This window comes from Ornithorhynchus anatinus, chromosome 3, assembly GCF_004115215.2.
Source record: "Ornithorhynchus anatinus isolate Pmale09 chromosome 3, mOrnAna1.pri.v4, whole genome shotgun sequence".
In the NCBI taxonomy this organism is placed as follows: domain Eukaryota; kingdom Metazoa; phylum Chordata; class Mammalia; order Monotremata; family Ornithorhynchidae; genus Ornithorhynchus; species Ornithorhynchus anatinus.
In genome coordinates this window covers 22,077,298-22,104,695 of record NC_041730.1, presented here as the reverse complement: position 1 = coordinate 22,104,695, position 27,398 = coordinate 22,077,298, and the positions used below count along the sequence as shown (strand labels likewise).

The window sequence follows — 27,398 nt, the reverse complement described above, 5'->3', positions numbered from 1 at the left end:
GCCCATAAACTATAAACAACCTGTACAGCGATCGAGCTGCAATCCACTGCCGGCTGGCCAGAAGAGGCTGCGTGAATGATCGGGCGAAATGCTAAGCCAATACATTAAGATCAGATCAAGACACCCCCGGGGGGGGGGGGGGGGGGGGCTTCAACTGACAGGAAAGTTACCCCCGTGGTCCCTCCGAGCCCATGGATTTTAGGCATCTCTCCTTTAGCCAAGTTCTCCTGCCAAAAGGACACCCCCTCAGCTGTGTTGGGAAGCAGAAGCCGAACGCTGCCTCACAGCATAAATTTGCCAGGTTTCCAATTTGCCCCATTATAAGATCCCAGCTCACCTCCTTCGGATTCGAAGGCCATCCTTCAAAGATGGCTGAAGGAATTCCAGGCAGGTTTCGCTACTAAGATGCAAATTAATGATGGTAATTATTAATTAACAGTGTTTTGCTGCCTGTCAAAGAACTCCAAACGCCTTCCAGACAGTAACTTATTCATTCTCCCTGTCCCTAAGAGGAAGGCAGGCAGACTCCTTTGGCAATGGGGAGCAAGTGGAGTCAAGGGAAGGTTGCCACAATGCACTGAAACTAGGAGTAGAATGTAGGTGTCGCGGATCTCGGCTGCCTGCTTTTTAAGGGAAGAGGCCCCTCTCCATCCCTAAATAAAGACCTCTTGGCAAGGGATCCTCAGGGGCAGGTATTTGAGGACTCCTTTGGAAATACACAAATCATAATAAGCAGCGTGATATTCGTTACGCGTTACTACGTGTCAAGCACTGTAATAAGCGCTGGGGAAGATACAAGATAATCGGGCGGGACACAGCCCCTGTCCCACATAGGGCTCACAGTCTAAGAACAGGCAGTGAATTCCCATTTAACTGATGTGAAAACTGAGGCCCGGCGAAGTTAAGTGACTTGTCCCAGGTCACGTGGCGGTTTACGGTCAGGGCCGGGATTAGAACTTGACTCCTTAGCCCATGCTCTTAGCCTTCAGATAGGCATGTCCTCACTTACTTGACCGGTTAAAGACCTAGCGTCCCACACCTCTGCTGCACTCGCAACGGTCTGAATCTCTCTTTTTACTTTCATCATCCGGCAGAGGGAGAAGACGTCAAAGTACCCAATTCCTTCTCCTCCGTCAATTCCCCGCCCGCCAAATACCCTCCCGACTTGGCAGTTCCTCGAGCCTCAACTCTGCAGCTCAGAATGCACATTATCCCTTAAGCCTGACCAACGGGGTTTAGGCCGCAGTGGCAGAGGTGAGATGGTGGGCTGGAGGACAGAGTTTCTGGGAAGAGGGACCTTAATTTGTAACGAACTCCTGCTCAACGTCATCAGCACCCACGCTACTTATTGACTGCCTGACTGCGCAGCCCTGTATCGAGAGCTTGCGGGTACAGGCAGAAGACTATAAATTGCAACGTCTGCTCTCGAGGAGGTTACGGCTCACTGGGGAAGACAAGCAGATAGATTGATGAGACAAAAATCCAATGAGCGAGAGAGGAGAGGGAGCTGCCCTCTCCTCTGGACTCTCCCAGGATCAGGCTCAGAAATCCCAAGGAGGCGCCTGACCTACCTAAGGGTTGGTGGAATCCGTCGAACATTCACCCCGTTATTTGGGAACGTCGTCAGGGGCGAGAGCAAACACCACAGATTTCCCTTTTACAGCTCTCGCTTTAACTCCTCACTCATTCCCAACCCACTTGGAGGAGGTACACGGCGGACAGGGAACATTCTCTCCGGCAATCTGAAGATGCCAGGAAGCCTACAGGAATAGCATCTCGCAAGGTTTTTGAGGATCGGCCACCAAACTGCCCTTAGAGAAACAGATGAGCGAGCTGGCCAGGCTCAGAAATCTTTACTAGAATATCCCACAATTGAAGTGAGGGGGTGGTGGGAAGGGAGCAGAAGCTTCTTCCTTATCGCCCGCTGCTCTAAAGTGTTCACGCTATTTCCCAGCGAACACTGCCAAGCGGCTCTGGCCCCGAGCAGCTTTTTACCTGTGCGGAGCTCTAGGCGAGTAAGAAACTGCTCAGGGCCAGATGTGGCTCGGAGGAGCCCACCTGAGCACCGACTTACCAGGAATTTCCTGCTGTCGGGGTATCTAGTCTACCCTGGGTTGAGGGAGAGCTTTCAAAATGTAGCACTTTAATACCGTGCTAAGCGCTTAGTATAGTGCTCCGCACACAGTAAGCGCTCAATAAATACGATTCAACGAACTGAACGAATGACATGGTATAGCCTTCTGTTGCTAACCATATATCAAGAAAACCGTGTGAAAACAGGAAGCCCAGGGTTTGGGCATGTTTTAATCCAGAAGTCTGGGACCCAGCCAGCGTAAATCTGGCCTACCCCGAGCCAAACCCAAACGAGTCTAAACTCACCTCCAGGGCTGGAGTCTGTGGGGGTGGGAGAGTGAGGGGAGAAAGGGAGGAAGGGACAGGGCCTTGAAAGTGTGGATGCCCTGAGGACTGCGGGGACTATTTTGGGACTTCCATGAATCCGTGATGCGACGGGCATTTGCAAGTGTGCGGCAGCCGCCCAGCCACTGCGCTTCCTGACGAGTCGATGCTCACTGGCCTGAAATGGGGGGCAGGGAAGAAGGGCCTAGGTACTCGAGCCCACCTTCTAGCTGCCGAGCCCAGGCCTGGACACGGTTTCAAGTGTTGTCTCCCTCTCCGAGTCCCCATTCTCTGGGTAAAAAAAACCCCCAAAGCAAAATATTCCTTCCTTGACTTACCATTGCTTATTTCCGGCAGGTCAAACTTGGTGAAGTCCCACCACTGGAGTCTGTAAGTGGTGTTGGCAATGTTACTGGCTACTGCGGACTGTCCATCCCCGATCACTGCCCCTGTGGAGGACGAGAAACAGAGGTCGCATCACACTGCCAAGGGCAAGTTCTCATCCCTGAACGTTACAAGACCGCATATGGGGGAGTGAGAAAGGGGAGGAAATGAAACCGGGAAAAACAAAAGTGAGAATCGCCACCAACGCAGACCAAAGACCAACCACTCCTAGAAGGGGAACCCCTTTGGAGTACAACACTCTCCCTCATTATAATTCTACCCTGATCAGGCATCAGCCGGGCAGTCGGCATCGTACACGGCACCTCACAGCCCACCCCAACAGATCTGAGGAGGGATGAAAGAGAGATGAAAAGCCCCAACATGGAAGAGAAGGCAGAAGCGTTTCCGCCATTCGGGGAAGGCTACGGTCATCTGGGGAAAGCTCAGTCGCAGTAGAGAACCATCTTCCTTCTCGGCTCTGAAATGAGGTCACCTCTAGGGAAAGGGCAGAGGCATCCAGCTGAGAGAAGTGGAAAGATCGCTCAGGACAAATAAGGTGACATGTTCCGTCTCTCCTGGACCCTTGGCAAATAACAAGATAGACATTTTTGAACCTAGCTTTATAGCATTAGAATATTTTTATTAAGACAGTATTTCATGATCCCCCGTAAGAGAATTTCCCTGAATTCAGGCTCACCTGAAATGTCTCATGGCTTAACTTTCTCTGAAATATAAGCTTCCGTGTGACATTTTTTTCCTTGGTAACCAATTAAATAAAAAATGGATTTCTAACAAGGTGACACTATAATTTGCAGTTGTATTTCATTTACATGAAAATGTCGTCTCCTCCTCCTCCTCCTCCTCCTCCTCTTGAAGTGCGTTCCACAGACACCCGCCCCTCTGATCAGACAAAGCCAAACCCCTCTGGGAGCCCAAAACAGAGTGGGCTAGGTACTCTGAACAGTTTTTTCTGCCACCAGTGAAGTCTCATTTAGAAAATCTATAATGCTAGGGCTTTTCTTGCCTTTGGCACAATGGGCAATTTCATGCCGGATTCAACTGGGTCACCTATGCTTACGGCTGTTCGTCTCAATTTATGGTTTTCGTTGACTGGCTTCTTTCCTGGTATTAGAGTTAACTGTAACTGACTCTACCTGGTGGCTTCATTACTCTTGTTGCTGGGCTAGTCTCCCCTCACACAATTCAGAAACCGTACAGAGGTAACAGAGATAAAATGCCCTCCATTCTAGTCATCAAGTGCAAGAAGGGGATCTGGGCTCCGCAGTCTCTCTTTAAGAGGCTCCTTCCACTGACATTTGTTTGGTGACGATGTTCTTGTTCCCGTTAAAAAGTGTTTACGAAAATGACCGGTTCCTAGTTGCACTACGCTTTGGTGGGGACAGGCTTAGACATTTTTCACTGAACAGTTGCCTCAAATCTTCCAGATTCCCAAAACAGAGAAGCCTGAACAATCAGCAGTCAACGGTATGTACTAAGCGCTAACTGGGTGCACGGCACTGTCGTGGGCGCTTGAGAGCGTATACTACAACAGAGTTAGTAGTCACGATCCCCGCCCTGAAGGAGCCTCGCCTGAAGGACTCAAAAAGGAGACACAAATTTAGGGCTCTGTCTCACTATCAGTCAGTGATATTTACTGAGTGCTTACTGTGCTGAGCGCTTGGGAGAGTGTAGTTCAACTGAGTTGGTAGCCACGTTCCCTGCCCACGATGAGCTTACAGTCACTCCTGCTGGACTCGCAAAGTGCAGGTAACTGAACTCCCTGCAATGGCTCCCTGGACCACCCACTGAAGCAGGACTAAATTTCCTCTTTTGCCAAATCTTCAATAGGGAATCATCGATACCATCATCAATGATATTTACTAGGCAACTCTAGCTTTTCGCAAAGACCCAGTCCTAACTTGAGAATTTTACTGGGCGTGGAAGGTTTTAGAGAAGCGTTGACATTAGGAACTCCAGTAGGTTGGTTTTTTGGGTTTTTTCAGGCTTCCTTGATACTGAAAATGAAATATTTGGTAGTCCCACTATTGACCTTCCTGAGAGCAACGCTGAGATATCATCCGCGTTCGGGCGTTCTCAGTAGCCCGCTCATCTTATCATCATTGTCAACTGTATTCACTGAGTGCCTACGGAGGTCAACGCACTGTGCCAAGCACTTGGAGAACATCCAGGATAAGTCAGAGGGATTGCATTATATCCCTCTCTTGGGAGGATTTATTATCCACGTGAGAGGCAGCGGAACCCAGGACAGCCAGGACTGAGAATCAGGAGACACCCGGTTTGGGCCCTAGCTCCAGCCCTGGCCTGCAGTGTGACCTGGGGCAAGTCACTGAACTGACTTCCGCCCCTCAGATTTCTTCATCTTTTGAATGACGATAAAAGACAACAACCCGCTTCCCCTCCTTCATAGACTGTGAGCCCCATGTAGGATGGGGACCGTGAATGATTTCATTGATCCCTTTCTTCCCGTGTTTAGCATATGGGAAGCGTTTAACAGAAGCTAAATAGTAATTAATACTGTGATGATTAACCCAGAATGCCTCCTGGGTGAAGTGGCTTTTTTGGAGGTTTTGAAGGAAAAGTGGGCTATACTTGCTGAACGGGAGGTGAGGGAGGGGTGTCGGATGCGGAGGCAAAAGGTATCACAGAAAGGTATCTCTTGACTCTACCAATCTGTCCTAAACCAGGTATTTCTCGCAAAGAAACATCATCCCCTCTGCCTGGGAAACATGTTACCTTCAAAGGAAAGTAGGAGATGGGCCCATCTATCCAGAGGGAACTGTAACACAAAGAAGTGACTGAGCAACCAACCCGATGACTTCCACAGTGCCCAGTGCGAACTTTCTGCCCGAAGAAACACGCCCAGGCAGGCACGGGAGGGGTTTGTGGAAGAGATCTAGGAGACGGTGCCAGAGTGAAGAGGGAGCCTGGCTCCAGGAAGAAAAGACCTAATGCCCCATTAACACAGATTAGAGAGTTGCAAATGCCAGCAAACAACTCTGGAATTGTCCTAACGGTCTCTTCTCCTGCCGAGGCTTCTTCAGGTCCACTCCTCCTCAGCAACTGGGAGGAGAAATAGCCTCAAAAACAGACACCTTGATGCTGCAGGCTTCCCTCTCAGAGATCTTAAGGGGAGCAGAGGCTCAGACACCATATTTCTGGGCACATCTAAGGGATTTCTACATTTCCAATTTCTCCAAGTTAAGTCCACCCAGAAAAACCTACCATGGCTGCATCTTATCACCAATCACTTTACTTTCCCTAAGTGATTCCTAAGGCAGCCTACTGGCAAGTGTGGACTACTAGAAAGTCTTTTCTGATTTGGAGATTCACCAACGAATGACCACAGTGGGTCATTCAAAATGCGCTCCCTTCCTTTCAAGCCAACTGATTATGCCACTCATTCAGTGAGCATCTGGCTTGAATAACTTCATCCCTGGAACGGACCGCTAAAATACCACGCCAGCTCCAGACAGTTGGAGTGAAGGAGGCCCAGGCCTTGAATCCTAGAGTTGTGTGTTTTTTTTTTTTTTTTTTAAAAGGTTCAACCTTCAGGACAGTGGTTAACCCAAAAATGAAAGGTCTTACTCTCCAGTGAGAAACACCAGTTATAGAAACTCTCTGGATCCCACACTGTCTTGCAGCTGTCCTGGGGGGTTTCTGAAACTGAACCTTTAAGGGCTAAGCAAGAGAATTCTTTCCAGGGGGCCACCGAAATGGGACAGCAAGAGGAGATCAGGAGCCCTTAAATGTTCAAAAAGAGATGGTCTCAGAGAACTGGCCATCTGCTAGGCACCACTCCCTCTAGTGACCTATTGCTCTACGGAGATCTGAGGCCCAGATGAGACACCAAATGAGGCAGGCGAAAGCCTAAGTGCGGGAGAACAAGGGCAAGTCGACAAGACCTGCAATTCTGGCGAAGAGAGAAGGAAGGCTGACTCAGTCCGTTCGCCGAGATATATCTCCCAAGCCCACCAGTTGCGTAGGCTCTGAAAAGCTCAGAAAGGGCAACAGGAAGAAATTTCAGGACAGCTCCCCTTCGCCACCTTGCTCCGTACCCCTTTCAGACTCCCTCCTCTGCTGCACACGGGACAGAATTATGACCATGTTCCATCCGCGCCTCTCCTCTCTCTTCCACCTCGTCAGAGCCCCGGGGGGATTACATGAGGGATGTGACTCAACGCATGGTTTAAATGAAATTTTGCTACCACTCAGAGTCACCAGGAAGCCCCACAGAAAAAATGGATTCGGGGAAGGAAAATGGAGCAGGTGGTAAGAAATGGGGACAGAAAAGGGTTAAACTGTACTCTGGGCAGGCAAAGTCGGCTCTGCTTGAAACTGCCTTCGCACTTGACAGCTGCTTCTGATTCCACTGCTCCTGGGAAAGAGGAATGGAAGTCTTCCTTATTCAACACCCAACAAGGGAACGCCGACACGGCTGGAACCCAAATCATATGCCATTCCCTCCCGTCCCCCGCGAGAACTACCTATGTGAGCTGACAGGTTCTCCCGTTCCGTTAAATAATTAATGATAATGATAATGCTAATAACAATAATGGAATGCTGAGAGGGAAGCTGATCTCTCCCCATGTGGCAAGAGAGTCATTACATGAAGGGCATCCTTACCCCTTCCTGTCACGGCTCTAATTCATTCCAATCAATGGTGTGTACTGAGCACTTACTGCTTCCAGAGGACTGTACTAGATGGTACGTACTGAGCACTTACTGTGTACGGAGCACTGTACTAAGTTCTACTGTCTTCTTATCTTATCAGCCTTTCCATCCACATGGCAACAGCCCAGTTTCCAGGATCCTAGAACCAAGCAAACTACTTTCTGCTAAGATCTACTCTCCAGATGAAGTCACCCCTGCATTCTGCAGAGTACTACAGTAAGACAGATTGCCTCCTGGGGTGAAAGATTCTTCCTCCTGTCTCTAACAAAATTCTTCTCAATTTTCTTGACAAGCTACGGTCGAATGGCTAAGACAAAGAATGAGCACCATCTGGGATTTCTTGTCATTACAGTGCAATCTGGGAGACCCTCAAGGAGTCAGGTAGAGTTTTCCCGGGGTCTTAGAGATGAATTCCTGGATTACGTATCCAGTAGCAAGGTTACCCTGGGACATAAAGGTATGAGACATTCTTATAGGGAGTCTTCTAGGGACACCGTTTCTCATTTTAGAGGTATTTCCTACCCCAAAGAATTTCTACGTAATCTGTTATTGTAGAGTTTTTAAGAAGGAACTCAATGGCATGGAAGGATTGGCTTTTTGTGGAAGTGATGTCACAGTTCCAGTAGCCAAAGAGATACTGGTTTCTTAATGACTGTGATATGTGCCAAGCACTGTACAAAGAGCTGGGGTAGATGCGAGATAATCAGGTCCCACATGGGTCTCACAGTCTAAGTAGGAGGAAGAACTGGTACTGAATCCCCATTCTGCAGATTAGGGAACTGAGGCATAGAGAAGTTAAATGATTTGCCCAAGGTCACACCGAGCAAGTATGGAAGAGCTGGGATTAGAGACTAGGTCCTCTGACTCCTAGGTCCGTGCTCTTCCCCCCTAGACCACGCTGCTTCTCTATGTGCTTTGAAGTTTAGGAATGAATTTTGGGCCAACTCAGGCTGTTTAAATAACTAGATGTGAAGTTCGGGAAGCTTCCAATAACTGCACGAAACCTCCAGTAAAACCTCATTTCAATTTAATGGTTTTGAGAAATTTCTCTAGGATCCTCTAAAACTTGGATTTCCCCAACTCCTCCTAAAAAGCAGTGGACAAATACTCTCAACCGGTTTGTGGATGTTGACTGACACAAATCTCTTGCCTCCAGCCTACCTGTTCCCACATACTACTCCCAACCTGATTAAATTTCTATCTACCCCAGCACTTAGAATGGTGTCTGACATATAGTAAGCGCTGGGATATCAAAATCATAAACTGTAATTCCTACTAGAAGGGATCAAATCAGGGCCAACCGCTCTGCCCTCGATTTAGGGCTTTTGAATGACCCAATCTAATTGTCCTTTGATTCAATGATAGCTTCCTGAAGCTACTGAGCTCAGCTTCGCTAAAGCGTTAGCTTGATTGGTTGCTTTCCTCCATCAGGAAAATGGAGTAAATGGCTCCTCTCTGGTGCTCTCTCTTTTCAGAAGCATCAAGAAACCCATGATGGATTTTGGGAACCGGCCGCGCTTTTGGCGGCAAACTCTCTTCTCCGAGTTGAGAGACGCTGGTTAGAGGCAAGGAAAGAGGCCCCGGCTAATTGTCATCACCTCAAATCACTGGTCTAGTCTAAATAGCCCGACTTCTTCATCACACATGCCCTAATGAGGTAATTACCTGCTCAGTATCAAATCGCAAAATGTCAGGATCCCAAAAATGAAGTTTGGGAATGAAGTCAGTCTTGCTTTAAAAAAAAAAAAAAAAAAGGGGGGGGGTATTCGGTAAGCACCGTTTTAACCGCTGGGGAGACGGACGTTAATCAGCACTATGAGCAGTCCCTGTCCTCCATGGGGCTGACGGTCTGAATAGGAGGGAGAACAGATATCGAATCCCCATTTTACAGACGAGCACACCGAGGCACAGAGAAGTTAAGTGAGTTGCCCGAGGTCACACAGCAGGCAAGTGGCAGACCTGGGATTGGAACCCAGGGCCTCTGACTCCCCACGCTCTCTCCACTAGATGTGCCGCTTCTCAGAAGGTACGCTCACTTCAGTTGAGCTTCGCCGGGTAGCACACGCGAGGAGAATGAAGGCCAGTACACTTCAGCGGCTGTAGGGTGAACTCGAACTGGGGAACCAAAAGCAAGAAGGGCAGAGGAAAGTTCTAAGAACACAAGGAAACGGAGTCACAGACCCCGCTGCATCCCGGCTGAAAATCGAGTCGGCTGCCAAGGGCCTGCCTGCTACACCGTCATCAAGACAGGGGTGGCTCTTTTCGAGCAAGAGCTCCATTGGGATCAAGGGACGAGGAGGCAAAGAGCAGAAATGGCACCAGGCGCTGCCAACACCAAGCGGGACCACACGACGAGGGGCGGCCACGTTGTGCGCCCACTGCAGCCCGAACCGCGGGTCCTACGTTGGCCTTTTCAGTCTCGCACGCCCTCACAGGTGAACTGCACTGTCAATGGTTTCTTCTTTGGGTACCAATTATAATTACCTGCTCTTACTGTAACGATGTAATTGGGATGCGTAATTATAAAAGAAGAACATCTTTCACAGACAGAATACCGTTACTTTTTAATCCACCCACAAAAACCGTTTAAGATAAAAACAAACAAATCCACAGCCCCCCTTGCCCCCAACACAAACTCTCTCTCTCTCTCTCTCTCAAGGATGAATATGAATAACAGTCAAAAAGAGGGATCCTGACAGAAGCCCCAGGATTTCCTCCAGACTTCCTTAAATGGACAGAAGACAGGCCGGTCCCGGAGCAAATTCTGAGATCGTCTTCTCCTGCCTTGACCCACATCAAACGAGTCATTCGGTCGGTCGGTCGGTATTTATCGAGCACTTATTGTGCGCAGAGCACTGTACCAAGCGTTTAGGAGAGACGCAACCTTTGCCCAGGAGGAGCTTACGGTCTACATTCCCTACCCGCAAACTCCATTTGCACCTCCCCGGCTCAGAATTAGGGAAGCAGCGTGGCTCGGTGGAAAGAGCCCGGGCTGGGGAGTCCGAGGTCAGAGGTTTGAATCCCGGCTCTGCCACCTGTCAGCTGGGTGACTGTGGGCAAGTCACTTCGCTTCTCTGGGCCTCAGTCACCCCATCTGTCAAATGGGGATGAAGACTGCGAGCCCCACGTGGGACGACCTGATCACCCTGTATCCATCCCGGCGCTGAGAACAGTGCTCTGCACATAGTAAGCGCTTAACAGATACCAACATGATTATTATTATTATTATTATTTTGAGGGTCACAGCCTTCCCACTGGCTGTGCTGGGTTCCTAGGGGAGGCCGGCACTGATTCAGGAAAGGGCCGCAGTCTTCTCAGCCTGGCTCCGCAGCAGGTCTTCCCAGGGGAGCGCCTCAGCTTCCCGGGGAGGGGCGGGAGAGTGACGGTTTCCAACAGGGAACGGCCCTCGCCCGTCTCCTGACAAAAGTTACGGCGACACCCGCCGCGTTCACTGTTTGGGGGAAGCCTGAGGGCGTGGGGCAGGACCCGGGGGGGGGGGGGGGGGGGGTCTGGAGCCCCTCAGCCGCAGGAGGGAGACGACCTCCGGTTTCTGCCGCGAGGGGTGCGGGTTTCAAAATACTAAATCTGCAAATGAAGTAAAATGGAAATGTGCTGAACGTGGTTTGACTGGCAGCTTTCCTCGTTTGTCGATCACAGGGTAATAAACACTGGGAGATGGCAGGAATGAAAGATGAATGCTTTCAGCACTGCTATTTCCCCCCTCCCCTCCTCCTCCTCCGCCTCCACTCAGCACATGACAAGAGAGTTGGAGAAAGAAAATAAATCGGCTTCTTAACTAACTCTTTTGTAAAAACTTTCCTTACAGGCCACCTACAAGGGAATCGAGGCTCTCGAAGCCTACATTCTCCGGAGGGGGCCTAGCCCGGAGAGGGAGGGGAGCTCTCGTCAAATCAGCACCTGTACGTTCCGGGATACAAAGCTAAGTGGATAAGCTCCAAGTCGGGCTGTAACGGCTAGGAAAAAAGAACGCTTGACTGCCGTGGGCAGAAGAGGCTCGCTATTCCCACAAGTGTTCCACAGTCAAGCAGCCTCATCGGTGGTATTTACCGAGTGCTTACCGTGTGCAGAGCACCGTACTGGACGCTTAATCGGAACCTAATCAGAACCAGCCCCGGTCCTCAGGTGCCACGTACACCCCGACAATACTGCAAGTCGGTAGGTAGCCGACGAATTCAGACTGCAAAGCTCACTGTGGGCAGGGAACAGGTCTACCGGCTCTGTTGTCCGCACTCTCCTAAGGGCTTAGTACAGTGCTCTGCACAAGGTAAGCGCTCAATAAATACCACTGGATTGACAGGCTCTTCCCCAGACTTTCCAGAGAGAGGCCAGGAACTCAGCCCCCGCTCCAGAAACTGCTCTCAAAAACCTGCAGAGGCACCAACACTTGGCGTCTGAGATCCAATCCCTGAATCCTGTCAGAGGGCTCCTTTCAGTCTGGGCTGGGGACATGGAAAGCAGGGCAGGTCATGCTGCAAACTGAGGTGCTTAGTACGGTGCTCTGCACACAGCACTCAATAAATACGAATGAATGAATGAATGAGAGACCGGCTCCATCGTCATCACCTTTAAAACTATTTGTCGAGCACCTCGTTAGTGCAACGCTCTCTATTCCAAGAGTGACTGAGGAATACCAAAATCCACATTTCCCTCTGAATCCAGGGAAAAGGTCCATTAGGTTGCTGAACACTTGAGGCACTTAACAGTTTGAGGAGTAAATGAGGAGAAAGTTTCTTGATTTAAAACACTTGGACTTTTCTAGCATATCTTCTTCCAGTTCAGGGTCGGGGGGGGGGGGGTTATTTTGGAAAGTCAGATAACAAACAGCGGGATCGTGTCTACCAACTCTATTGCACTATACTGTCCAAAGCGCCTAGTACGGTGCTCTGCACACAGTAAGCACTCAGTAGATGTGACCGATTGATAGTGAATAGGCTGTTCATAATCCCAAGGGATGTCTCTAAGGGCCAGCAACAACAGACACCCGGTTTTGCGTAACCTGGCGGGCCATTAAATATCTGGGACACCGAAGTCTCCCACGAAACTGATTCGACCACACCTGGCAACGAAACCCGCATCTGTCTGCTTTCCATTTCCAAAGGACTACGACGATCGGGTTCTACGCTGATGAGGGAAGCTTCCAAGACCTTCAACTGAGGCAGGAGGAAACTCACTTAAAAAGTGGAGAAGAAATTCAGATTTTCAAATCTCGCACGCATCCTCTACCTTTTTACCACTTGGCCTCGCCATTCAACACCTATCGAAAAGGAGCCGGTGAAGTCAAGCCGCTACACGACGGAGCACAGCAGTTAGAAGCAGAGGTAGGAACGCGTCCCGTGAACGTCCGGTTCTCCATTCGTTCGACAGTATTTATTGAGCGCTTACTATGTGCAGAGCACTGTACTAAGAGCTTGGAATGTACAATTTGGCAACGGACAGAGACGATCCCCGCCCAGTGACGGGCTCGCAGTCTAATCGGGGGAGACGGACGGACGGAGACAAGACGACATAATCACGGTGAATAGAATCAAGGGGATGGACACCTCGTTAACGAAACAAATGGGGTAATAGAAATATATAGAAATGAGCACAGTGCTGAGGGGAAGGGAGAGGGGGAGGAGCAGAGGGAAAGGGGGCTTAGCTGAGGGGAGGGGAAGGGGGGAAAGGGGAGGGAGCACAGGGCGGAGGGGGAGCAGAGAGGCAGCAGAAGGGAAAAGGGGAAGCTCAGCTGCCGCTCTGTACCTGCCCTTACTCTTCCTGCCTGGCTCACGCTGCTCCGCATGACTCCTCGAGGCCCCATTCACCGGTCTAGGGCTGAAGGATGCCTTTCTGGATTTTTCCTTAGGTCAGTGAAAGCAGTGCCCATCTGCCATCGGATTTTTGCCGCAGCCAGCCAACTGTATTTAATAAACACTTCCTGAGCACGGTACTAAGTGGTTGGGAGAGTACGGTATAAGAATAAACCGACACCCTTCCCGCCCCCCACGAGCTCACAGTTTAGAGGACAAGTTTACGGTCTACATTTGTCTACCCGTCTCCTCGGGGTACTGGCGGTGTGCACCGGACCGGAGGACCGGGGCTGGTTTTGATTCGATTTTGATTAAGCACCGAGAGTGAGAATGCGGGGGAGAGGAGAGGTTGTTGGGGGGGAGGATGGCTCCTTCCGACGCGCGCTCTCTCTCTCTCTCTCTCTCTCTCTCTCACAGGGCAATGACTTGCCCAGGAAGATGAGGCATGAGGGTGACATCCAGTGGCCACACGGGAATGCAATTCCCTAGGGCATGGCTTCAGCGTGCAGGAGGGGGACCGGTTGTGATGCGGGGGGATCCATGGGGCAGCGTCTCCCCTCGCCGCCTGCCATCGCCAGGGTGAAGACCCACCCGGCAGGTGGCCCAAAGCATTTTCTAACAATAATAATAATTCCGATATTTGTTACGCGCCCGCTACGTGCCAGGCACTGTATTAAACTCTGGGGTGGATACGAGCAAATCAGGTTGGACAGGGTCCCTGTTCCACGCAGGGCTCACGGTCTTAACCCTCATTTTACAGACGAGGAGACCGAGGCGCAGAGAAGTGAAGTGACTTGCCCGAGGTCACACAGCAGACAAGGGAAGGAATGGAGATCAGAACGCATGACCTCCTGCCTCCCGGGCCCGGGCGCTCTGCACTATGCCACGGAAGGTCGCGACTGCTAGGGACGACCACGCCGGACGCCAGGGAGCTCTTCCTTCAGCAGTCGTGTACGTCGCCTCTTACTCTTAACAACTTATCGTCTGTGCTACTATCTACCCTGCTAGTTGCTGTCATCGATCGACCTCATCTTATATCGTGAGCCCCCTTTGGGTCCGGGACCGTATCTTAACTCTCATCCTTGTACCTTCCCCCAGTGCTCAGGACAATGCTTTGCACACAGTAAGTGCCAAACAAATGTTCGCGATAATACCTATGGGAATTTTTCACCTTGATGATCTCCACTAAGCCGGGTGTCCCAGCTCCGAACAACACGATCTATCCCGTCAACGTGTGGCCCCTTAGGGAACGATAATAATAATAATAATACTAATAATAATGCTGTTGCCATTTGTTAAGTGCTTACTATGTGCAAAGCACTGTTCTAAGCACTGGGGAGGATACAAGGTGATCAGGCTGTCCCACGCGGGGCTCACAGTCTTAAGCCCCATTTTACAGATGAGGGAACTGAGGCCCAGAGAAGTTAAGTGACTTGCCCAAAGTCACACAGCGGCGGAGCCGGGATTTGAACCCATGACCTCTGACTCCCCAGCCCGTGCTCTTTCCGCTGAGCCACGCTGCTTCTCTAGAAGTGATCGAGCACCTTGATCAAACGACAATTAATGCCAACTTTCCATTCCTCAAACACATAAGTCCTCCCGCCATGAGCTTCAGCGGTTCAAACCGGGAACAGTTTGTCTGCATAAAAGAAACAAAGAGAACAGATGCCAGGCCCAAAGCTCCTCTCGGAGAAGCCTTGATGCCTTACTGACCTCTCTACCTTGAAGACAGGAAGGACTCGTTTTGAATGTCAGGTCCGATAATTCTCTAAGAAAGGCCTGTGGCAAATGTCTAGCTCGGGAGAGAGATGGATTTCACAAAGGAGAGCAGTGAAAGGTTAAGGTCTTTTTTAATCTCGTCCCCTCTGTCGGAAGAACTGGCTGTGCGTTCGTCTCGGCAGAGACGGGCGCTGCTACTTCGCTGAAGGAGGAGCAGGGAAGTGAGCCAGCTCAGTGCTAGGCACCTCTACTTCCAGGACAAGCAGGCAGGTGGGCACGCAAGGCTGAGCGAAACCGGAGCTCTTCCCGAAAGCCCTGAGGTGGAACTCCTCTCCCCAGTGCCAAGGGCCCGTTTCCCTTGCACGAAGCTGCAGAAAGCGATGACTCTCCGTTCCGGTCGTCCCTCGGCCGCGAGAAAGCGTTATCCGGACCGGAATGAAGAGGAGCCTGCAATTCCCATCGCCCCTACGGTCACTGAGAGGACTCTCCCAGATTCCAGGATTCTTCCCAGAAACCCACATACAGAAACTGAACTTTTCTATCGATGAAGGCGGGATTAACCGCTCCACCCGTTTCCAGTACCACTTAAAAGAGAGGGGGGGACAGGAAAGGGAAATAAGTTTCAGGGAACTATTTTTCTCATCAAATGTAGCCGCCCCCCCTAACTGAGAGTGGACAGAAGTGGTTTCCCCAGAGTGGTCTAGCTAGGAAGGCTCCAGGTTTAGCACGGTGAACTCGAAGGTAAACAGACACGGACAGAGCACGGTCGGTCGGCGAGAAGCCGTTCTCCTTTGTCCCGGCTCGGTATGGCTTTTGCCTCCAGGTCGACAGGATTAGCGTGCCCATTTCATGCTCTGAAAAATCAGAAAGGGTAAGATGGGGGCTTTTCATTCTAGGAAATGCCTGGCAGCCACAAGCTTCTGTTTTTATTCAAAGGATAAAAAGGTTAAAAAGCAAAATTTTAAAAACGGTTAATGACGGGTATGGAAACAATGCACAGAATCAGGGGATGGGATTGATTCCAAGAAGAGAGGAGCAGGTGCTGCAGCAAAAATGAAGCCAAGGATCAGCAGAGGCATTTCCACACATTCAGATTCCCAAGAGTGTCACCAGAGACCTTGAGAGTTGAGGCAGTAGAATCTGGCATTTGTCAAAAAGGGAACGCGGTTTTAAAAATGGCAAGGGAAGAAACCACGCCTCCAGCAGCCCCGAACACCCACGAGAAGCTATGACGCAGAAGGGGTGGAGAGAAGTGGTTTTAGTCCTTAAGAAGAGTTGCTCTGGGTACACGCTTTTAATGGGTCAGATGAAGATCCCTTTGTGACTTTAACCAATCGTATTTATTGAGCACTCACCGGGTGGAGAGAACTGTACTGAGCGCTTGGGAGTGCACAACACAACAGAGTTGGTAGACCCGTTCCCTGCCACAACACCTGGAGCTTAGCAACGCTCAGGTACACCAGACAAACGATAATTCCAAACACTGTAGACAACTATGAGGCCTTAACGGTACCAAGGGCTGGGCTTTGTTTTGGTGGGCTGGCGGGAGGAGGTTCACTACGAAAAATCCCGTGTGCGGCTATTCATTAATAAGGCAAAGTTTGTGACCTACTGATGAGAACGTGGAATCTCTCAACTGCCCTGGGGACTTTCTCCACTTGACTCTCAGTGCAGCTCCAAAATAGGCGCCTGGCGCAGAGACCACGGATTTTACCTGTTCTGAGAACTTTCCACTTTGCCCCAAGGAACGCAAGCCTCGGGCCCCTGCTTCACTGAGACTAGATCAGTGAAGGGCTTTGGGGCAATGACCCGAATTATGACATCCCCTCCAGGGTCGCTACAATGATTCAAGCTTGAAAGGAGACTTCCAGATAGGAGGAGATAACAGCCACGGACCACATCCCAGAAAAGTTTCTTCCGTTTTTTGAGGTCAATCATCTCTAAGCTCTTGCTGACTAGGGCCACAAGGAAAAAAATGATAAAAAAAAAATCTCAGACTCACCGAGGGCCCATATCCATGGGAGAGTCTGAGGGAAGGGAGTAGGGTCCTGCCAGGTTCCCAGAGGAAGTGGAAACTAATACAGCTGCTGCCCCTGGAGATAGTTATCGAACAATCAATCTTACTTATCGAGTCCCTACTGTGAGCAGACTACTGTCCTATGTACTTGGGAGAATACACTGAAAGGCATGATTCCTGCCTTCAAGAAGCTTACACTGTAGCAGAGAGACAACAAAATGATTTACAAAGAGAAGAGGAAAAAAAAAAGGATACAGTAAACTGATTTGCACAGAAGTGCTGAGGTGACAGTTGGGTGTGGTGGGGGAGGAATATGATCATATAACCTAAAGAGAGGAAAAATGAATCAGGAGATGTGATTTGGAAAGGGTCTTGAAAATAGGGAAATCATGATTACTGTGGTACTAAATGCTTACTATGTGCCAGGCACCGTACACAGTCCCTGTCCGACATAACAACAACAATAATTGTATTTGTTAAGCGTTTACTATGTACCAGGTACTGTACTAAATGCTGGGGTGGATACAAGCAAATTGGGTGTTGGAAAGAGTCCCTGTCCCATAACGAGGCTCACGGTTTTAATCCCCATTTCTAGAGGAGGTAAGTGAGGCACAGAGAAGTGAAGGGACTTGCCCAAGGTCACACCGCAGACAAGTGGCAGAGCCACAATTAGAAGCCTAGTCCGTCTGACTCCCAGGCCCGTGCTCTATCCCTCCATCCACTGAGCCACGCCTCGTGCTGCAGGGAAAGCTATGGTCTAGCGGATTTGAAGGGATGGGGAGTTCCAGGCCGGAGGAAGGGCAGGAGCAGGATGTCGAAGGCAGAAGATATGAAAACGAGGCCCAGTGAGAAGGTTGGCTTTAGTGGAATGAAGAGTGAAAGCTGGGCTGTGAGCCTTGAAGAAGAGAGAGGATAAATAAGAAGGACAGAGAGAATGGTCCAGCGTTTCTATTTGATGCAGGGAGAAAAGAGTAGGGATTTGGGATTTTTTTAGGAAATTTCTTAGGAGAATTTTAGGAGATGAGTACACAGAATTATGTTTTAGAAAGATGGCCTGGGCAGGGGAGTAAAGTATGGGCTGGCGAGGGGAGAAATGGTGGCTGGGAAACCAACGAGGAGGCCGATAAAGTACTGAACCAGGTCAGCGGCCTTTTGGATGGAGAAGGAAGGAAGGAATCTGGGAAATGTTATGAAGGAAAAACCAACAGGGCAGCAGACTGATTATAAGAATTGAAAGGAAGAGGAGTCAAAGTTAATGCCATCGTTACGGACTTGGGAGACAAGGAGGATGGCTGTGCCGTTGAACCATGTTAGGAAATTTACCTGTTTGCAAGACTACAGAGAGGGAGAGAGGTTAGGGCTCAGGGCTAACAGAAGAGGTTTGGGAGTCACCTGATAAAAGACGGTAGTTGAAACCACAGGAGCAGATGAGCGAAAGACCCAGTACAGAGTCCTGAGGACCACCCAAAGTTAGGGGACGAGAGGCAAAGGAAGAGTAAATAAAAGAGACTGAGAAGGAGCAGCCAGAAAGATAAGAGAACCAGGAGATAATTATGCCAGCAAAACCAAGCGCTTAGTACAGTGCTCTGCACAAGTAAGCGCTCAATAAATACTACTGATAGCATTTCCTGGAGAATGGAGTACCCCAAACTGTCAAAGGTACTCAAGGATTGAGGGGTGAGCGGATGACAGAAAGAGAGAGAGGAGGTGGAAAACAGCTCCAACTAGACTGCAAATGCCTCCACTAGATTGCAAGCTCCTTGAGGACAGGAGCTTTAACTACTCTACTGTACTCTCCCAAGTGATTACAACACTGCTGTGCCCAAAGTTAGTGTTCCGTGAACACCACTGACAGATTGGAGAGCCCAGAAAGGAGGGGAAGCAGAGCGTGTACCCAATCGGTTCATGGAGTCTCGCTAGGAATGCAGTGAATTTGGACAGAATCTGGAAGATGCAGTGGGATCCAGAGAAGATTTTTATTTCGTTTTTGGTATATGGGAGGCATGAGCACAGTTGAAAACCAAAGGGAAGAGGCCGTCGAAGAGTGAGCCATTGGAGATGGCAGTCGGTTTGGGGGGAAGGGTGAGCAAAAACATTTTTAGGAAGTGAGAAGAGCTGAGGCAAAGGCAGAATGGTTACATTTCAAAAGCAGGCAGCAGATCACCGTTTGAGAGATGGCTGGGAAAGGCGAGACGGCCGAAGACAGGGTGAGGTGAGCTAGACAGATGAGCGGGAGACTTGGGGCACACACATTCATTCATTCACTCGTTCAATCGTATTCCCTGAGCGCCTACTGTGTGCAGAGCACTGTACTAAGTGCTTGGAAAGTACAATTCAGCATGAGAGAGACAACCTGCCCACACCGGGTTTACAGTCTAGAAAGGGGAAGACAGACATCAAAACAAGTAAACTGGCATCAGTATAACACATCGCTATCGTCACGGGATGACTTTGTCCTTGATGCTCGAGTGCTACTCCGGGTCATCACTCCCTCTACTCACCTATCACTCTCGCTTCGTATCATTCCATTTGGCTCTATGTGCATGCCTGGGCCCTCATTAGGGACTTGGGGACGAACCTCAAGAGCAGCAAGCCAGCCCCAGGAGCGGTCTGATTCTGCAGCATGACTGTGGTTCCCTCTGCAGATGGCACATGTGCCAGCTGCCATTATCACTGCCGTTTCCAGGTTCGAATCGTCACTCCTCGGAGCCGCGTTGGAGCCGGTCTCAGCCTCCATCGCACCCAAGGGGCCCCGTTGCCATAGTGGAAGTGAGAGTGATGAAGAGACCCAGATCTGCCACTGGGTCTGGAAAGGTAAGAGCTTGCAGGTAACTACAGAAGGACCACGGGGGACAATCAATCAATCGATGGTATTTATTGAGCACTGTGTGCAGAGCACCGTCCTAAGCGCCTGGGAGAGAACAACAGAGTTGACAGACACGCTCCCTGTCCACAACGAGCTTACAATCTAGAGGGTACTCAATGGCCAAGTCGTCCACTAAGGGTCGGCATGAGAATCCCTTTGGTCTGAATGCCTAGCAGGCTTGTAGGAAACTGCCGATTCCTTTGCTGCGACGGCGAAGTACTCCGTCTGCCCAGGGTGTAGCACTTAAGCGCATGACAGTCACTCCACCCTCAGCCCCACGGCACTTCCGTATGCAACCTCCTGTGTCGGCTATTTAATATCTGCCTCCCCCTTGAGTCTGTAAGCTCCTTGGGGGCAGGGATTGAGCCTACCAACTCAACTGTATTACACTTTCCCGACTGCTTAGTTCGGTGCTCTGCACACAATATGCGCTCAAAAAAATACCGCTGATTGATTGATTGAAGTGGAGGGATTCTGCAGACCTGACCCACATTTGCCTGAATTACATGACTCACTGTGGCTGAGTAGATATGGCCCCTAAGAGTCTCAAATTAGACTGCGAACCATATCATTAGAAACCGAGAACTGGGGCTTTTTTCAACTGGGTAATCTGATCCAATCAGCAAGATGGCTGCTATGTTCTTCAACAACCCAGCCTGTGCCAACACAAAAGATAGAACGGGTTACAAAATGAGCTCGAGAGAATGAGGCGAGGTTAAATCCAGATACGGGAACTGTATTTTTGGTACGTAAAGATATCTAAGGGTTCTGGCCATAAGGAATAATCCCATAGCAACTCAAAACTATATTCCACCCATACTCTATAGGGAAATATTTCCTCAGACTTTGGGATTCCTGGGCTGTGGCAGAAATGCTATCCTCTTCCTTCTTTTAATACCTTGGTTTTGTCTTAAGTTAATTTAGGATGAGAGACTGGGGGAACGCCACGCTGCAGAAGCTGAGATGATGTTTCCCTTCAGCCCTCTTGGTCTGATCACATCAGGCAATCTGTCAATCAGTGGTTATTTATTGAACATCTACTGCTTGCAGAGCACTGTACTAAGCACTTGGACAACTACAGTACAACAGAGCTGGTAGATACATTCCCTGCTTACAAGGAGCTTACAGTCTAGAAGACGGAGGAGAGACAGACACTAAAATAAATTCGGGATATGTACCTAAGTACTGTGGGGCTGAGAACAGGGTGAATAGCAAATGATTATCCATACAGAGGGGTTTTTCAGGAAAATGAGAAATTCAAGGAAAAATGTTGGAGGAAAAAGATAAAAAAAACCCCTTCACACCAACTAACAGACCCTATTTAAGCCCATTCTCTGGTGGGTAGCTCAGGACTCGCCCTGGATAGAAAACCCTAGAGTTTCTCTGCTTTCATTTGTGAAAAATGTCAAGTAATATTCTACCAGACTCTTGGGAGGCTGCTCCACTGCCCAGTAGATTTCAGTGACACAATTTCTCCCAGCAATCTCCCAGTGTATAATCTGCTCTGGCTCAATTTTATCTCATTATCTCAGGCCTACCTCTCCTCTCTCTATGGCAGCTGTTAATAATAATCATGATATTTGTTTAGCTCTGAGTCTCTAGCACTGGGGTAGATACAAGTTAATCAGGTCAGATGCAGGTAAGAAATAAAGATGCTTTACTCCATCTTCTAAGTCAGTAAGGAGATTTGAGAAAATCTGAGTGTGCCAGCATATTTCTACACACTGTAGTTTATACAGCTCTCCAAAACAGAGTGAGAGGATCCAGGACTATGATTCACTATTCCAGTTCAGGCTTCTAAAAGACTCGTTCCATCTCCCACCCAGGCCAACTTGGACAAAGGAACACTAAATGGCCCGGGAGAGGCTCTAGGTGAAATTCGCCTCTGGCTTAAGTTAGGCAGAATCTGAGTCCGTAACAACCACCGGTGACCTGACCCATGACATGACGATTGATGATCACAGTATTTTTTTAAGCGCTTACGACGTGCCAAGCGCTGTACTAAGCACTAGGGTAGAGACAGGATCACCAGGTTGGACCCAGTCCCTGCCCCACCTGGGGCTCAAGGTCTAAAAGGGGGTGGAAGAATGAGAAACCAATTTCCATTTTTACAGATGAGGAAACCGAGGAACCCAGCAGTAAAAGTGACTTGCCTATGGTTACCCAGCAGGGTTGGGACTCAGCCAGGATTAGAAGCCGGGTCCTCTCGCTCCTAGGCCCGGGCCCTTAGGCCACACTGATTCTCAAACCTGTACATTTGTCCCAAGCCTATTCCTATCTGTGGCAGGTGCCGTACCCCGCTCCATTCCAGGGCAACGCCTCTGGTTGCTGCGCCGTGGCTCCTCCTCTTCCTTTTCTGCTCCTTATCTCTTCCCCGGCACCCAAGTCCTTTCCCGTCTCAGAGGCAGGTCCTACCCCTAGCCTTCAAAGCAGTTTCCGAGGTCCGTTCCACCAATGGATGCTGAAAAGCTGGGAGCTAAAGTGTGAGGTGTCCCCCTCCCCCTAACAGATCGGTCCTCCTAGACTGTAAGCTCGTCGTGGGCAGTGGATGGGTCTGTTTATTGTTATATTGTACTCTCCCAAGCACTTAGTACAGTGCTCTGCGCACAGTAAGTGCTCAATAAATATGACTGAACTGAATTAAAGAGATTAAAGAAGGCAGCAGCCATCTGCCTTCATTCATTCATACTTATTGAGCGCTTACTATGCGCAGAGCACTGCCCTAAACGCTTGGAATGTACAATTCGGCAACAGAGAGAGACAATCCCCGCCCAATAATGGGCTCACAGTGTAGACGGGGAGACAGACAGCAAAACAAAACAAGTAGTATTTGCCTTCAGAGAGACAAATACTCCAAAAGGTCACAGTGCGCCTCAGTTTTCCTTAGTCACTCTTCATCACACCTAAGGGAACTGCTACTCCCTCCTTTCACGACTTAATATCTTATCATCCAGAGTTCGCGCAAGGGGCCTCGAGGCAGAACCCAGACCTCCCAACCCCAGTTCACTGCGCACTAGGCCTTTCAAAGGAGAAAAAAAAAAAATCTCGTGTCCTCGGGGAAGTGAAACCTCATTAGCTAAAAAGCAGCCACCTGACAACCCCAGTAACAACACTGTGGGAAAAACATGGAACTGACAGATGGTGTTTAGCTAATAAACTTCATTAAGGGATGCAATGCCCAGGACAGTGTCAGAGAGGCAGCTACCGAGTTGGTAAGGAAAGCAGTCGGTAACCCTATATCGAGAAAGGGAAGGTCAGAAGGAAAATGCCCAAGGGAGGAATTTAGGAATCACCAAACGCCCGCTGAAGAGAGTTAGCTGATGTGTCACAGTTGGATCGGTTAAAAGGAAAGAACACAAGAGGGAAGAGTCAGATGAGTTCAGATCGACTTAGTGAGCACAGAAAAAGATGCATAAAGGTAGCTTGCATTTGTACGGTGCCTTTTGCGGGAAACTTACAGGGACTCCCCAGACACTTTCTTACTATATCCTCGGAGAGGACACGGATTCACCTAGCTGTGATACACACAGGAAAACGAAGACCTTGGAACAGGTCAGGAAATCAAGTAACACGCTTCTTAATCCTAAATCGGACGCTCTGCCTCCGAGGCAACCATGAGGCCGGCAATTTAGGGGAAAAGGCTGAGGACGCAAGAGAAATATAACGAACCTAGAAGGGGCTCTGAGGGCAACGAACATTACTTTTGTTCCTCAAAGAGAACTCTGCGGAGGGGGAGAGGGAGGCAGTACATTCAAAGGGTCCACTTCAGACAGCTTGCTGGAAAGGAAGAGTGTGAAATTACCTTTCCTAAAGGGTGGGTGGGGGAAATGCCACCTCACCATCTGGATTGATGGGGGGAGGTTTGATCCTTTCAATACTATTTAAGTCAAGGCAATCCTCTGCTCCTCCAAACCACACCAGGCAGCCCTAGCTCTTCTCCCGGGCATTTCTTAAGAATCTTTCCCAAGGTACTGCGAACATCCCAAACCACTCGCCCTGGGGTGAAATTGGAGCCGAGACACTTGCATTTCTCCTTGCGACGGATGTGACCTTAACTGCGGTTGAATTGGTTTGCAATACTGCAAAGGCTACCAAAATAGAGCTGACCAAGGATCTGAAGTCTTCCACTGTCGCAGGGATGGCAGCCAGTCAGAAAGATGTAAGGGAGAGTTCAGGAAAGAAACTGCAGATCTAAATTTCCTTCCAAAGCCAGCATCCATCCCAGGGCTCCTCCAAATGACCGGTCCCCCTCACTGTGGCTGTTCCCAGCCTGGACGCATATCCAAATTCTCTCTCTCGGACATCGGCTACAGCTTCTACGTCCAGGTTGGATTCATCCACGGGTTAGTTTGGCTTGCCCCACTCTGATCCAAATCTGACACACCAGACTACTGTCTTAGAGGTTCAGTTGGAGAATAACCTAATCTCTGGCAGCAGAAATTATCATTCCATTCCCCTTTTCCCTCTACTTTTCTTTAAACCCATGTCTAAGGCCCTGCAGTTTCCCGCCAAGGTTCCTGGGCTGCATTTGGTAACAACTCGGGCTATTTCTCAGCCCCATTTGAGAAGAAAGTCAGAGGTGACAACCTATCGGATGCTGGGAAGTTGACTTCAAGGTCTGAACTGGAGCACTAAGGCAGAGATGGTGACTTCAGGTGGGCTTTTCAAAATGGAGGTCCGGCTGCCAGCCAACAATGGCAGACGGTAGATGGAGTTGCTCCCAGCCTCTGGAGGACTGGCGAGGGCGCAGGGAGGCTGCGCTTCCCCAGCCGGTCCCCGCGTCTCACTTACAGAGTGAAAACCTCGCCTTGCAAAGCTGCCTTTAACTCACTCGGAGAATGGGATGTGACCTAGCCCCCGGCAGTGACAAGGAGGTAGATGAGAATTAAGCTTTGCTACAGCCTCTGGCTCACAGTCACGGGTGACCGCTGGACACGTGCTCAGGGCTTTCGTTTTCAGGAATTTATGGAGCTGTGGATTATAGGTCTTACCATAGGTAGAGGTTCACTAAATTACAGATAATTTAGCAAGTGCTTGCACTGATGATTCTGTCAATCTCACTCCTACGCAGAGACACGAGTGGCCTCGAGGGGCTCTGCCACCCACAGAGACGGTACCTGCAACGCTGCACAGGGTTCTGCCCTCCAAAACCTGAAGACAGAGGGCGAAAGCCCGGTACTTCCCGGAGAGAAGGGAACAGACTCGGAAACATGAAGCCTGGGTGCCCAGATCTCACCCGGGACACGTTTTTACCCGACTGACCCAACTTTGGGGGACCAGCCGAGACACGAGCGTGTCTCATGGACACGAGGGCGAGATTCTCCCCTGGAACCCAGTTAGGATTGACTTCCCCACCCCAAAGGAAAAATATGTCACAGATGAACCTTTTGTTCTGAAAATCGAAGCTGCCTCTGTGGGAAAATAAATAAATAAACAAACAATCCTCTTCTCTCTTGAAGGAGCAAGAGCTCCTGGTAAAGGAAGAGAGATTACGTTCGGACGCTAGCAGACCCCAGGCGGTGAACTTTCCGCCGCTTCCCTCGCTCTTGGCCTGAACCAAATAGATCAAAAGGTGAGAAGCAGCACGGCCTACCGGAAGGAACATGGGCCTGGGAGTCATGGGAACTGGGTTCCGATCCCAGCTCCATCACTTGGCTGCTGTGTGACCACCTATCTTGCCTGGGCCTCGGTTACCTCACCTGTAAAATAGGGATCAAGTCTACACACTCCACGTGGGGCATGGACTGTATCAAACCTGATTAGACTGCACCTACCCCAGCGCTAAATTCAAATGCCTGGTACACAATAAGCGCTTAACCGGTATCATAAAAAATAAAATTAAAAAAAAAAAAAAAAGAGGGTGCTGGCCGATGCACTCCGACAATGCTTCCAAAGCTTAGAGGCACCACCAAACTTTCCCAACTGAATAAAATGTCTCTTCCTACCCGGCTTCCCCCAAATAGACAGGTGCTTTAGCTCTAGACGTTATCTGGGGAAGGAAAATGCCTGTGACAGATTGCAAACCTCTTGCTTGCTCCTGCTTGGCTTGGTCAATTAAGTGCTGCTCAGTTCTATGAGAGAAACTAATGTGCTGGAGGCCAGAGACATATCTTTTCTGAGACTGATACGATCCACACAATGCAATTATACCTGCAACTTTGCTTCGGAATGTGATCATCACCCAGACTGCTTCCTCACAGGATGGCAGTGGTGAAATGGCCTCTCTGGGGCTCTCTGTTTGAGAGTATGGATAATTTATTCTTCCTAGAAGACCTTTTTTCTGAGGAAGAGGAGCAGCACTGACCGTTTACAAAACCACAGCCGCTTGCTTGTACTGTCCAAGGTAATACGGTGCGTCGGTCTCCTGGGTTCTCAAGAGATATTACAGTCCTGCAGAGAACGGAGTTGCGAGTTACAGGGACAAACACAGTTGAATTTTCAACGCCTGCAAAGGGCGCTCTGTCATATTTGTAAGCGGATAAGCTCAAAATCCAGCCCCTAAGTACTTTCTAAGAGAAGCAACGTGGCTCAAAGGAAAGAGCCCGGACTTGGGAGTCAGAGGGCGTGGGGTCTAATCCCAACTCTGCCGCTTGTCAACTGTGTGACTCTGGGCCAGTCACCTAACTTCTCTGTGCCTGTTACCTCATCTGTAAAATGGCCATTAAGACAGTGAGCCCCACGTGGGACAACCTGATCACTCCGTATCCCCCCCCAGCACTTGGAACAGTGCTTTGCACATAGTAAGCGCTTACATACCATCATCATCATTATTATTATTTCTCATTCGGGGCGAGGTCACTCCCAGAGTTCCAACAGACACTGCACCTTGCCCGCGAGGATTCCCCACAAACCGGGGCTTGTGGAGCTCCAGGCAGCTGGCGGATGATGAGAGCCTTGCTTAAATGCCATTATTATTATTTCAGCTCATTCCGAGTGGCCTCCGGATTGAGCCCCCAGAGCTGAAGATGGAGAGAGCAAGGCCACGCCTGAATGGGAAGCTTACTATTATTATTATTATTATTATTATGGTATCTGTTAAGTGCTTACTATGTGCCGAGCACTGTTCTAAGGGTAATCAAATTGTCCCACATGGGGCTCACATTTTTTAATCCCCATTTGTACAGATGAGGTAACTGAGGCCCGGAGAAGTTAAGTGACTTGCCCAAGGTCACTCGGCAGACAAGTGGCGGAACCAGGATTAGAACCCACGACCTCTGACACCCAAGCCCGCGCTCTTTCCGCTAAGCCTCGCTGCTACTACCTAATACTTTGCTACGCATAATGCAGGCGAGCCTTTCATGAGCTCAGGTCGGTCCAAACTCGATCGCTCACACACAGAGGAAACAGATGCAGCTGTGTTTCACCTTGACTTCTCCAGGGTCACCATTTCATTGGGGAAAAGCGTTTCACCCCGGTTTTTCCCCCTTGCTGGCTTGCACTGCTTCCTCAGGAGTTCGTGCCAGCTCAAAACTCTTCCACTATTGTCTGAGTCGGTGGCCTCCTTCATTTTATTATC

The 27,398-nt window shown here is 49.7% G+C and overlaps 1 protein-coding gene across 1 annotated transcript in view; it reads right to left on the bottom strand.

Annotated features, from left to right (window-relative positions):
* The window catches only part of AMBRA1 (autophagy and beclin 1 regulator 1), a 171,499-nt gene that overhangs the window by 41,950 nt on the left and 102,151 nt on the right, over positions 1-27,398 (bottom strand). Inside the window, 1 exon segment of the mRNA XM_029059290.1 lies at positions 2,736-2,846. Coding sequence (XP_028915123.1) covers positions 2,736-2,846 — 111 coding nt within the window.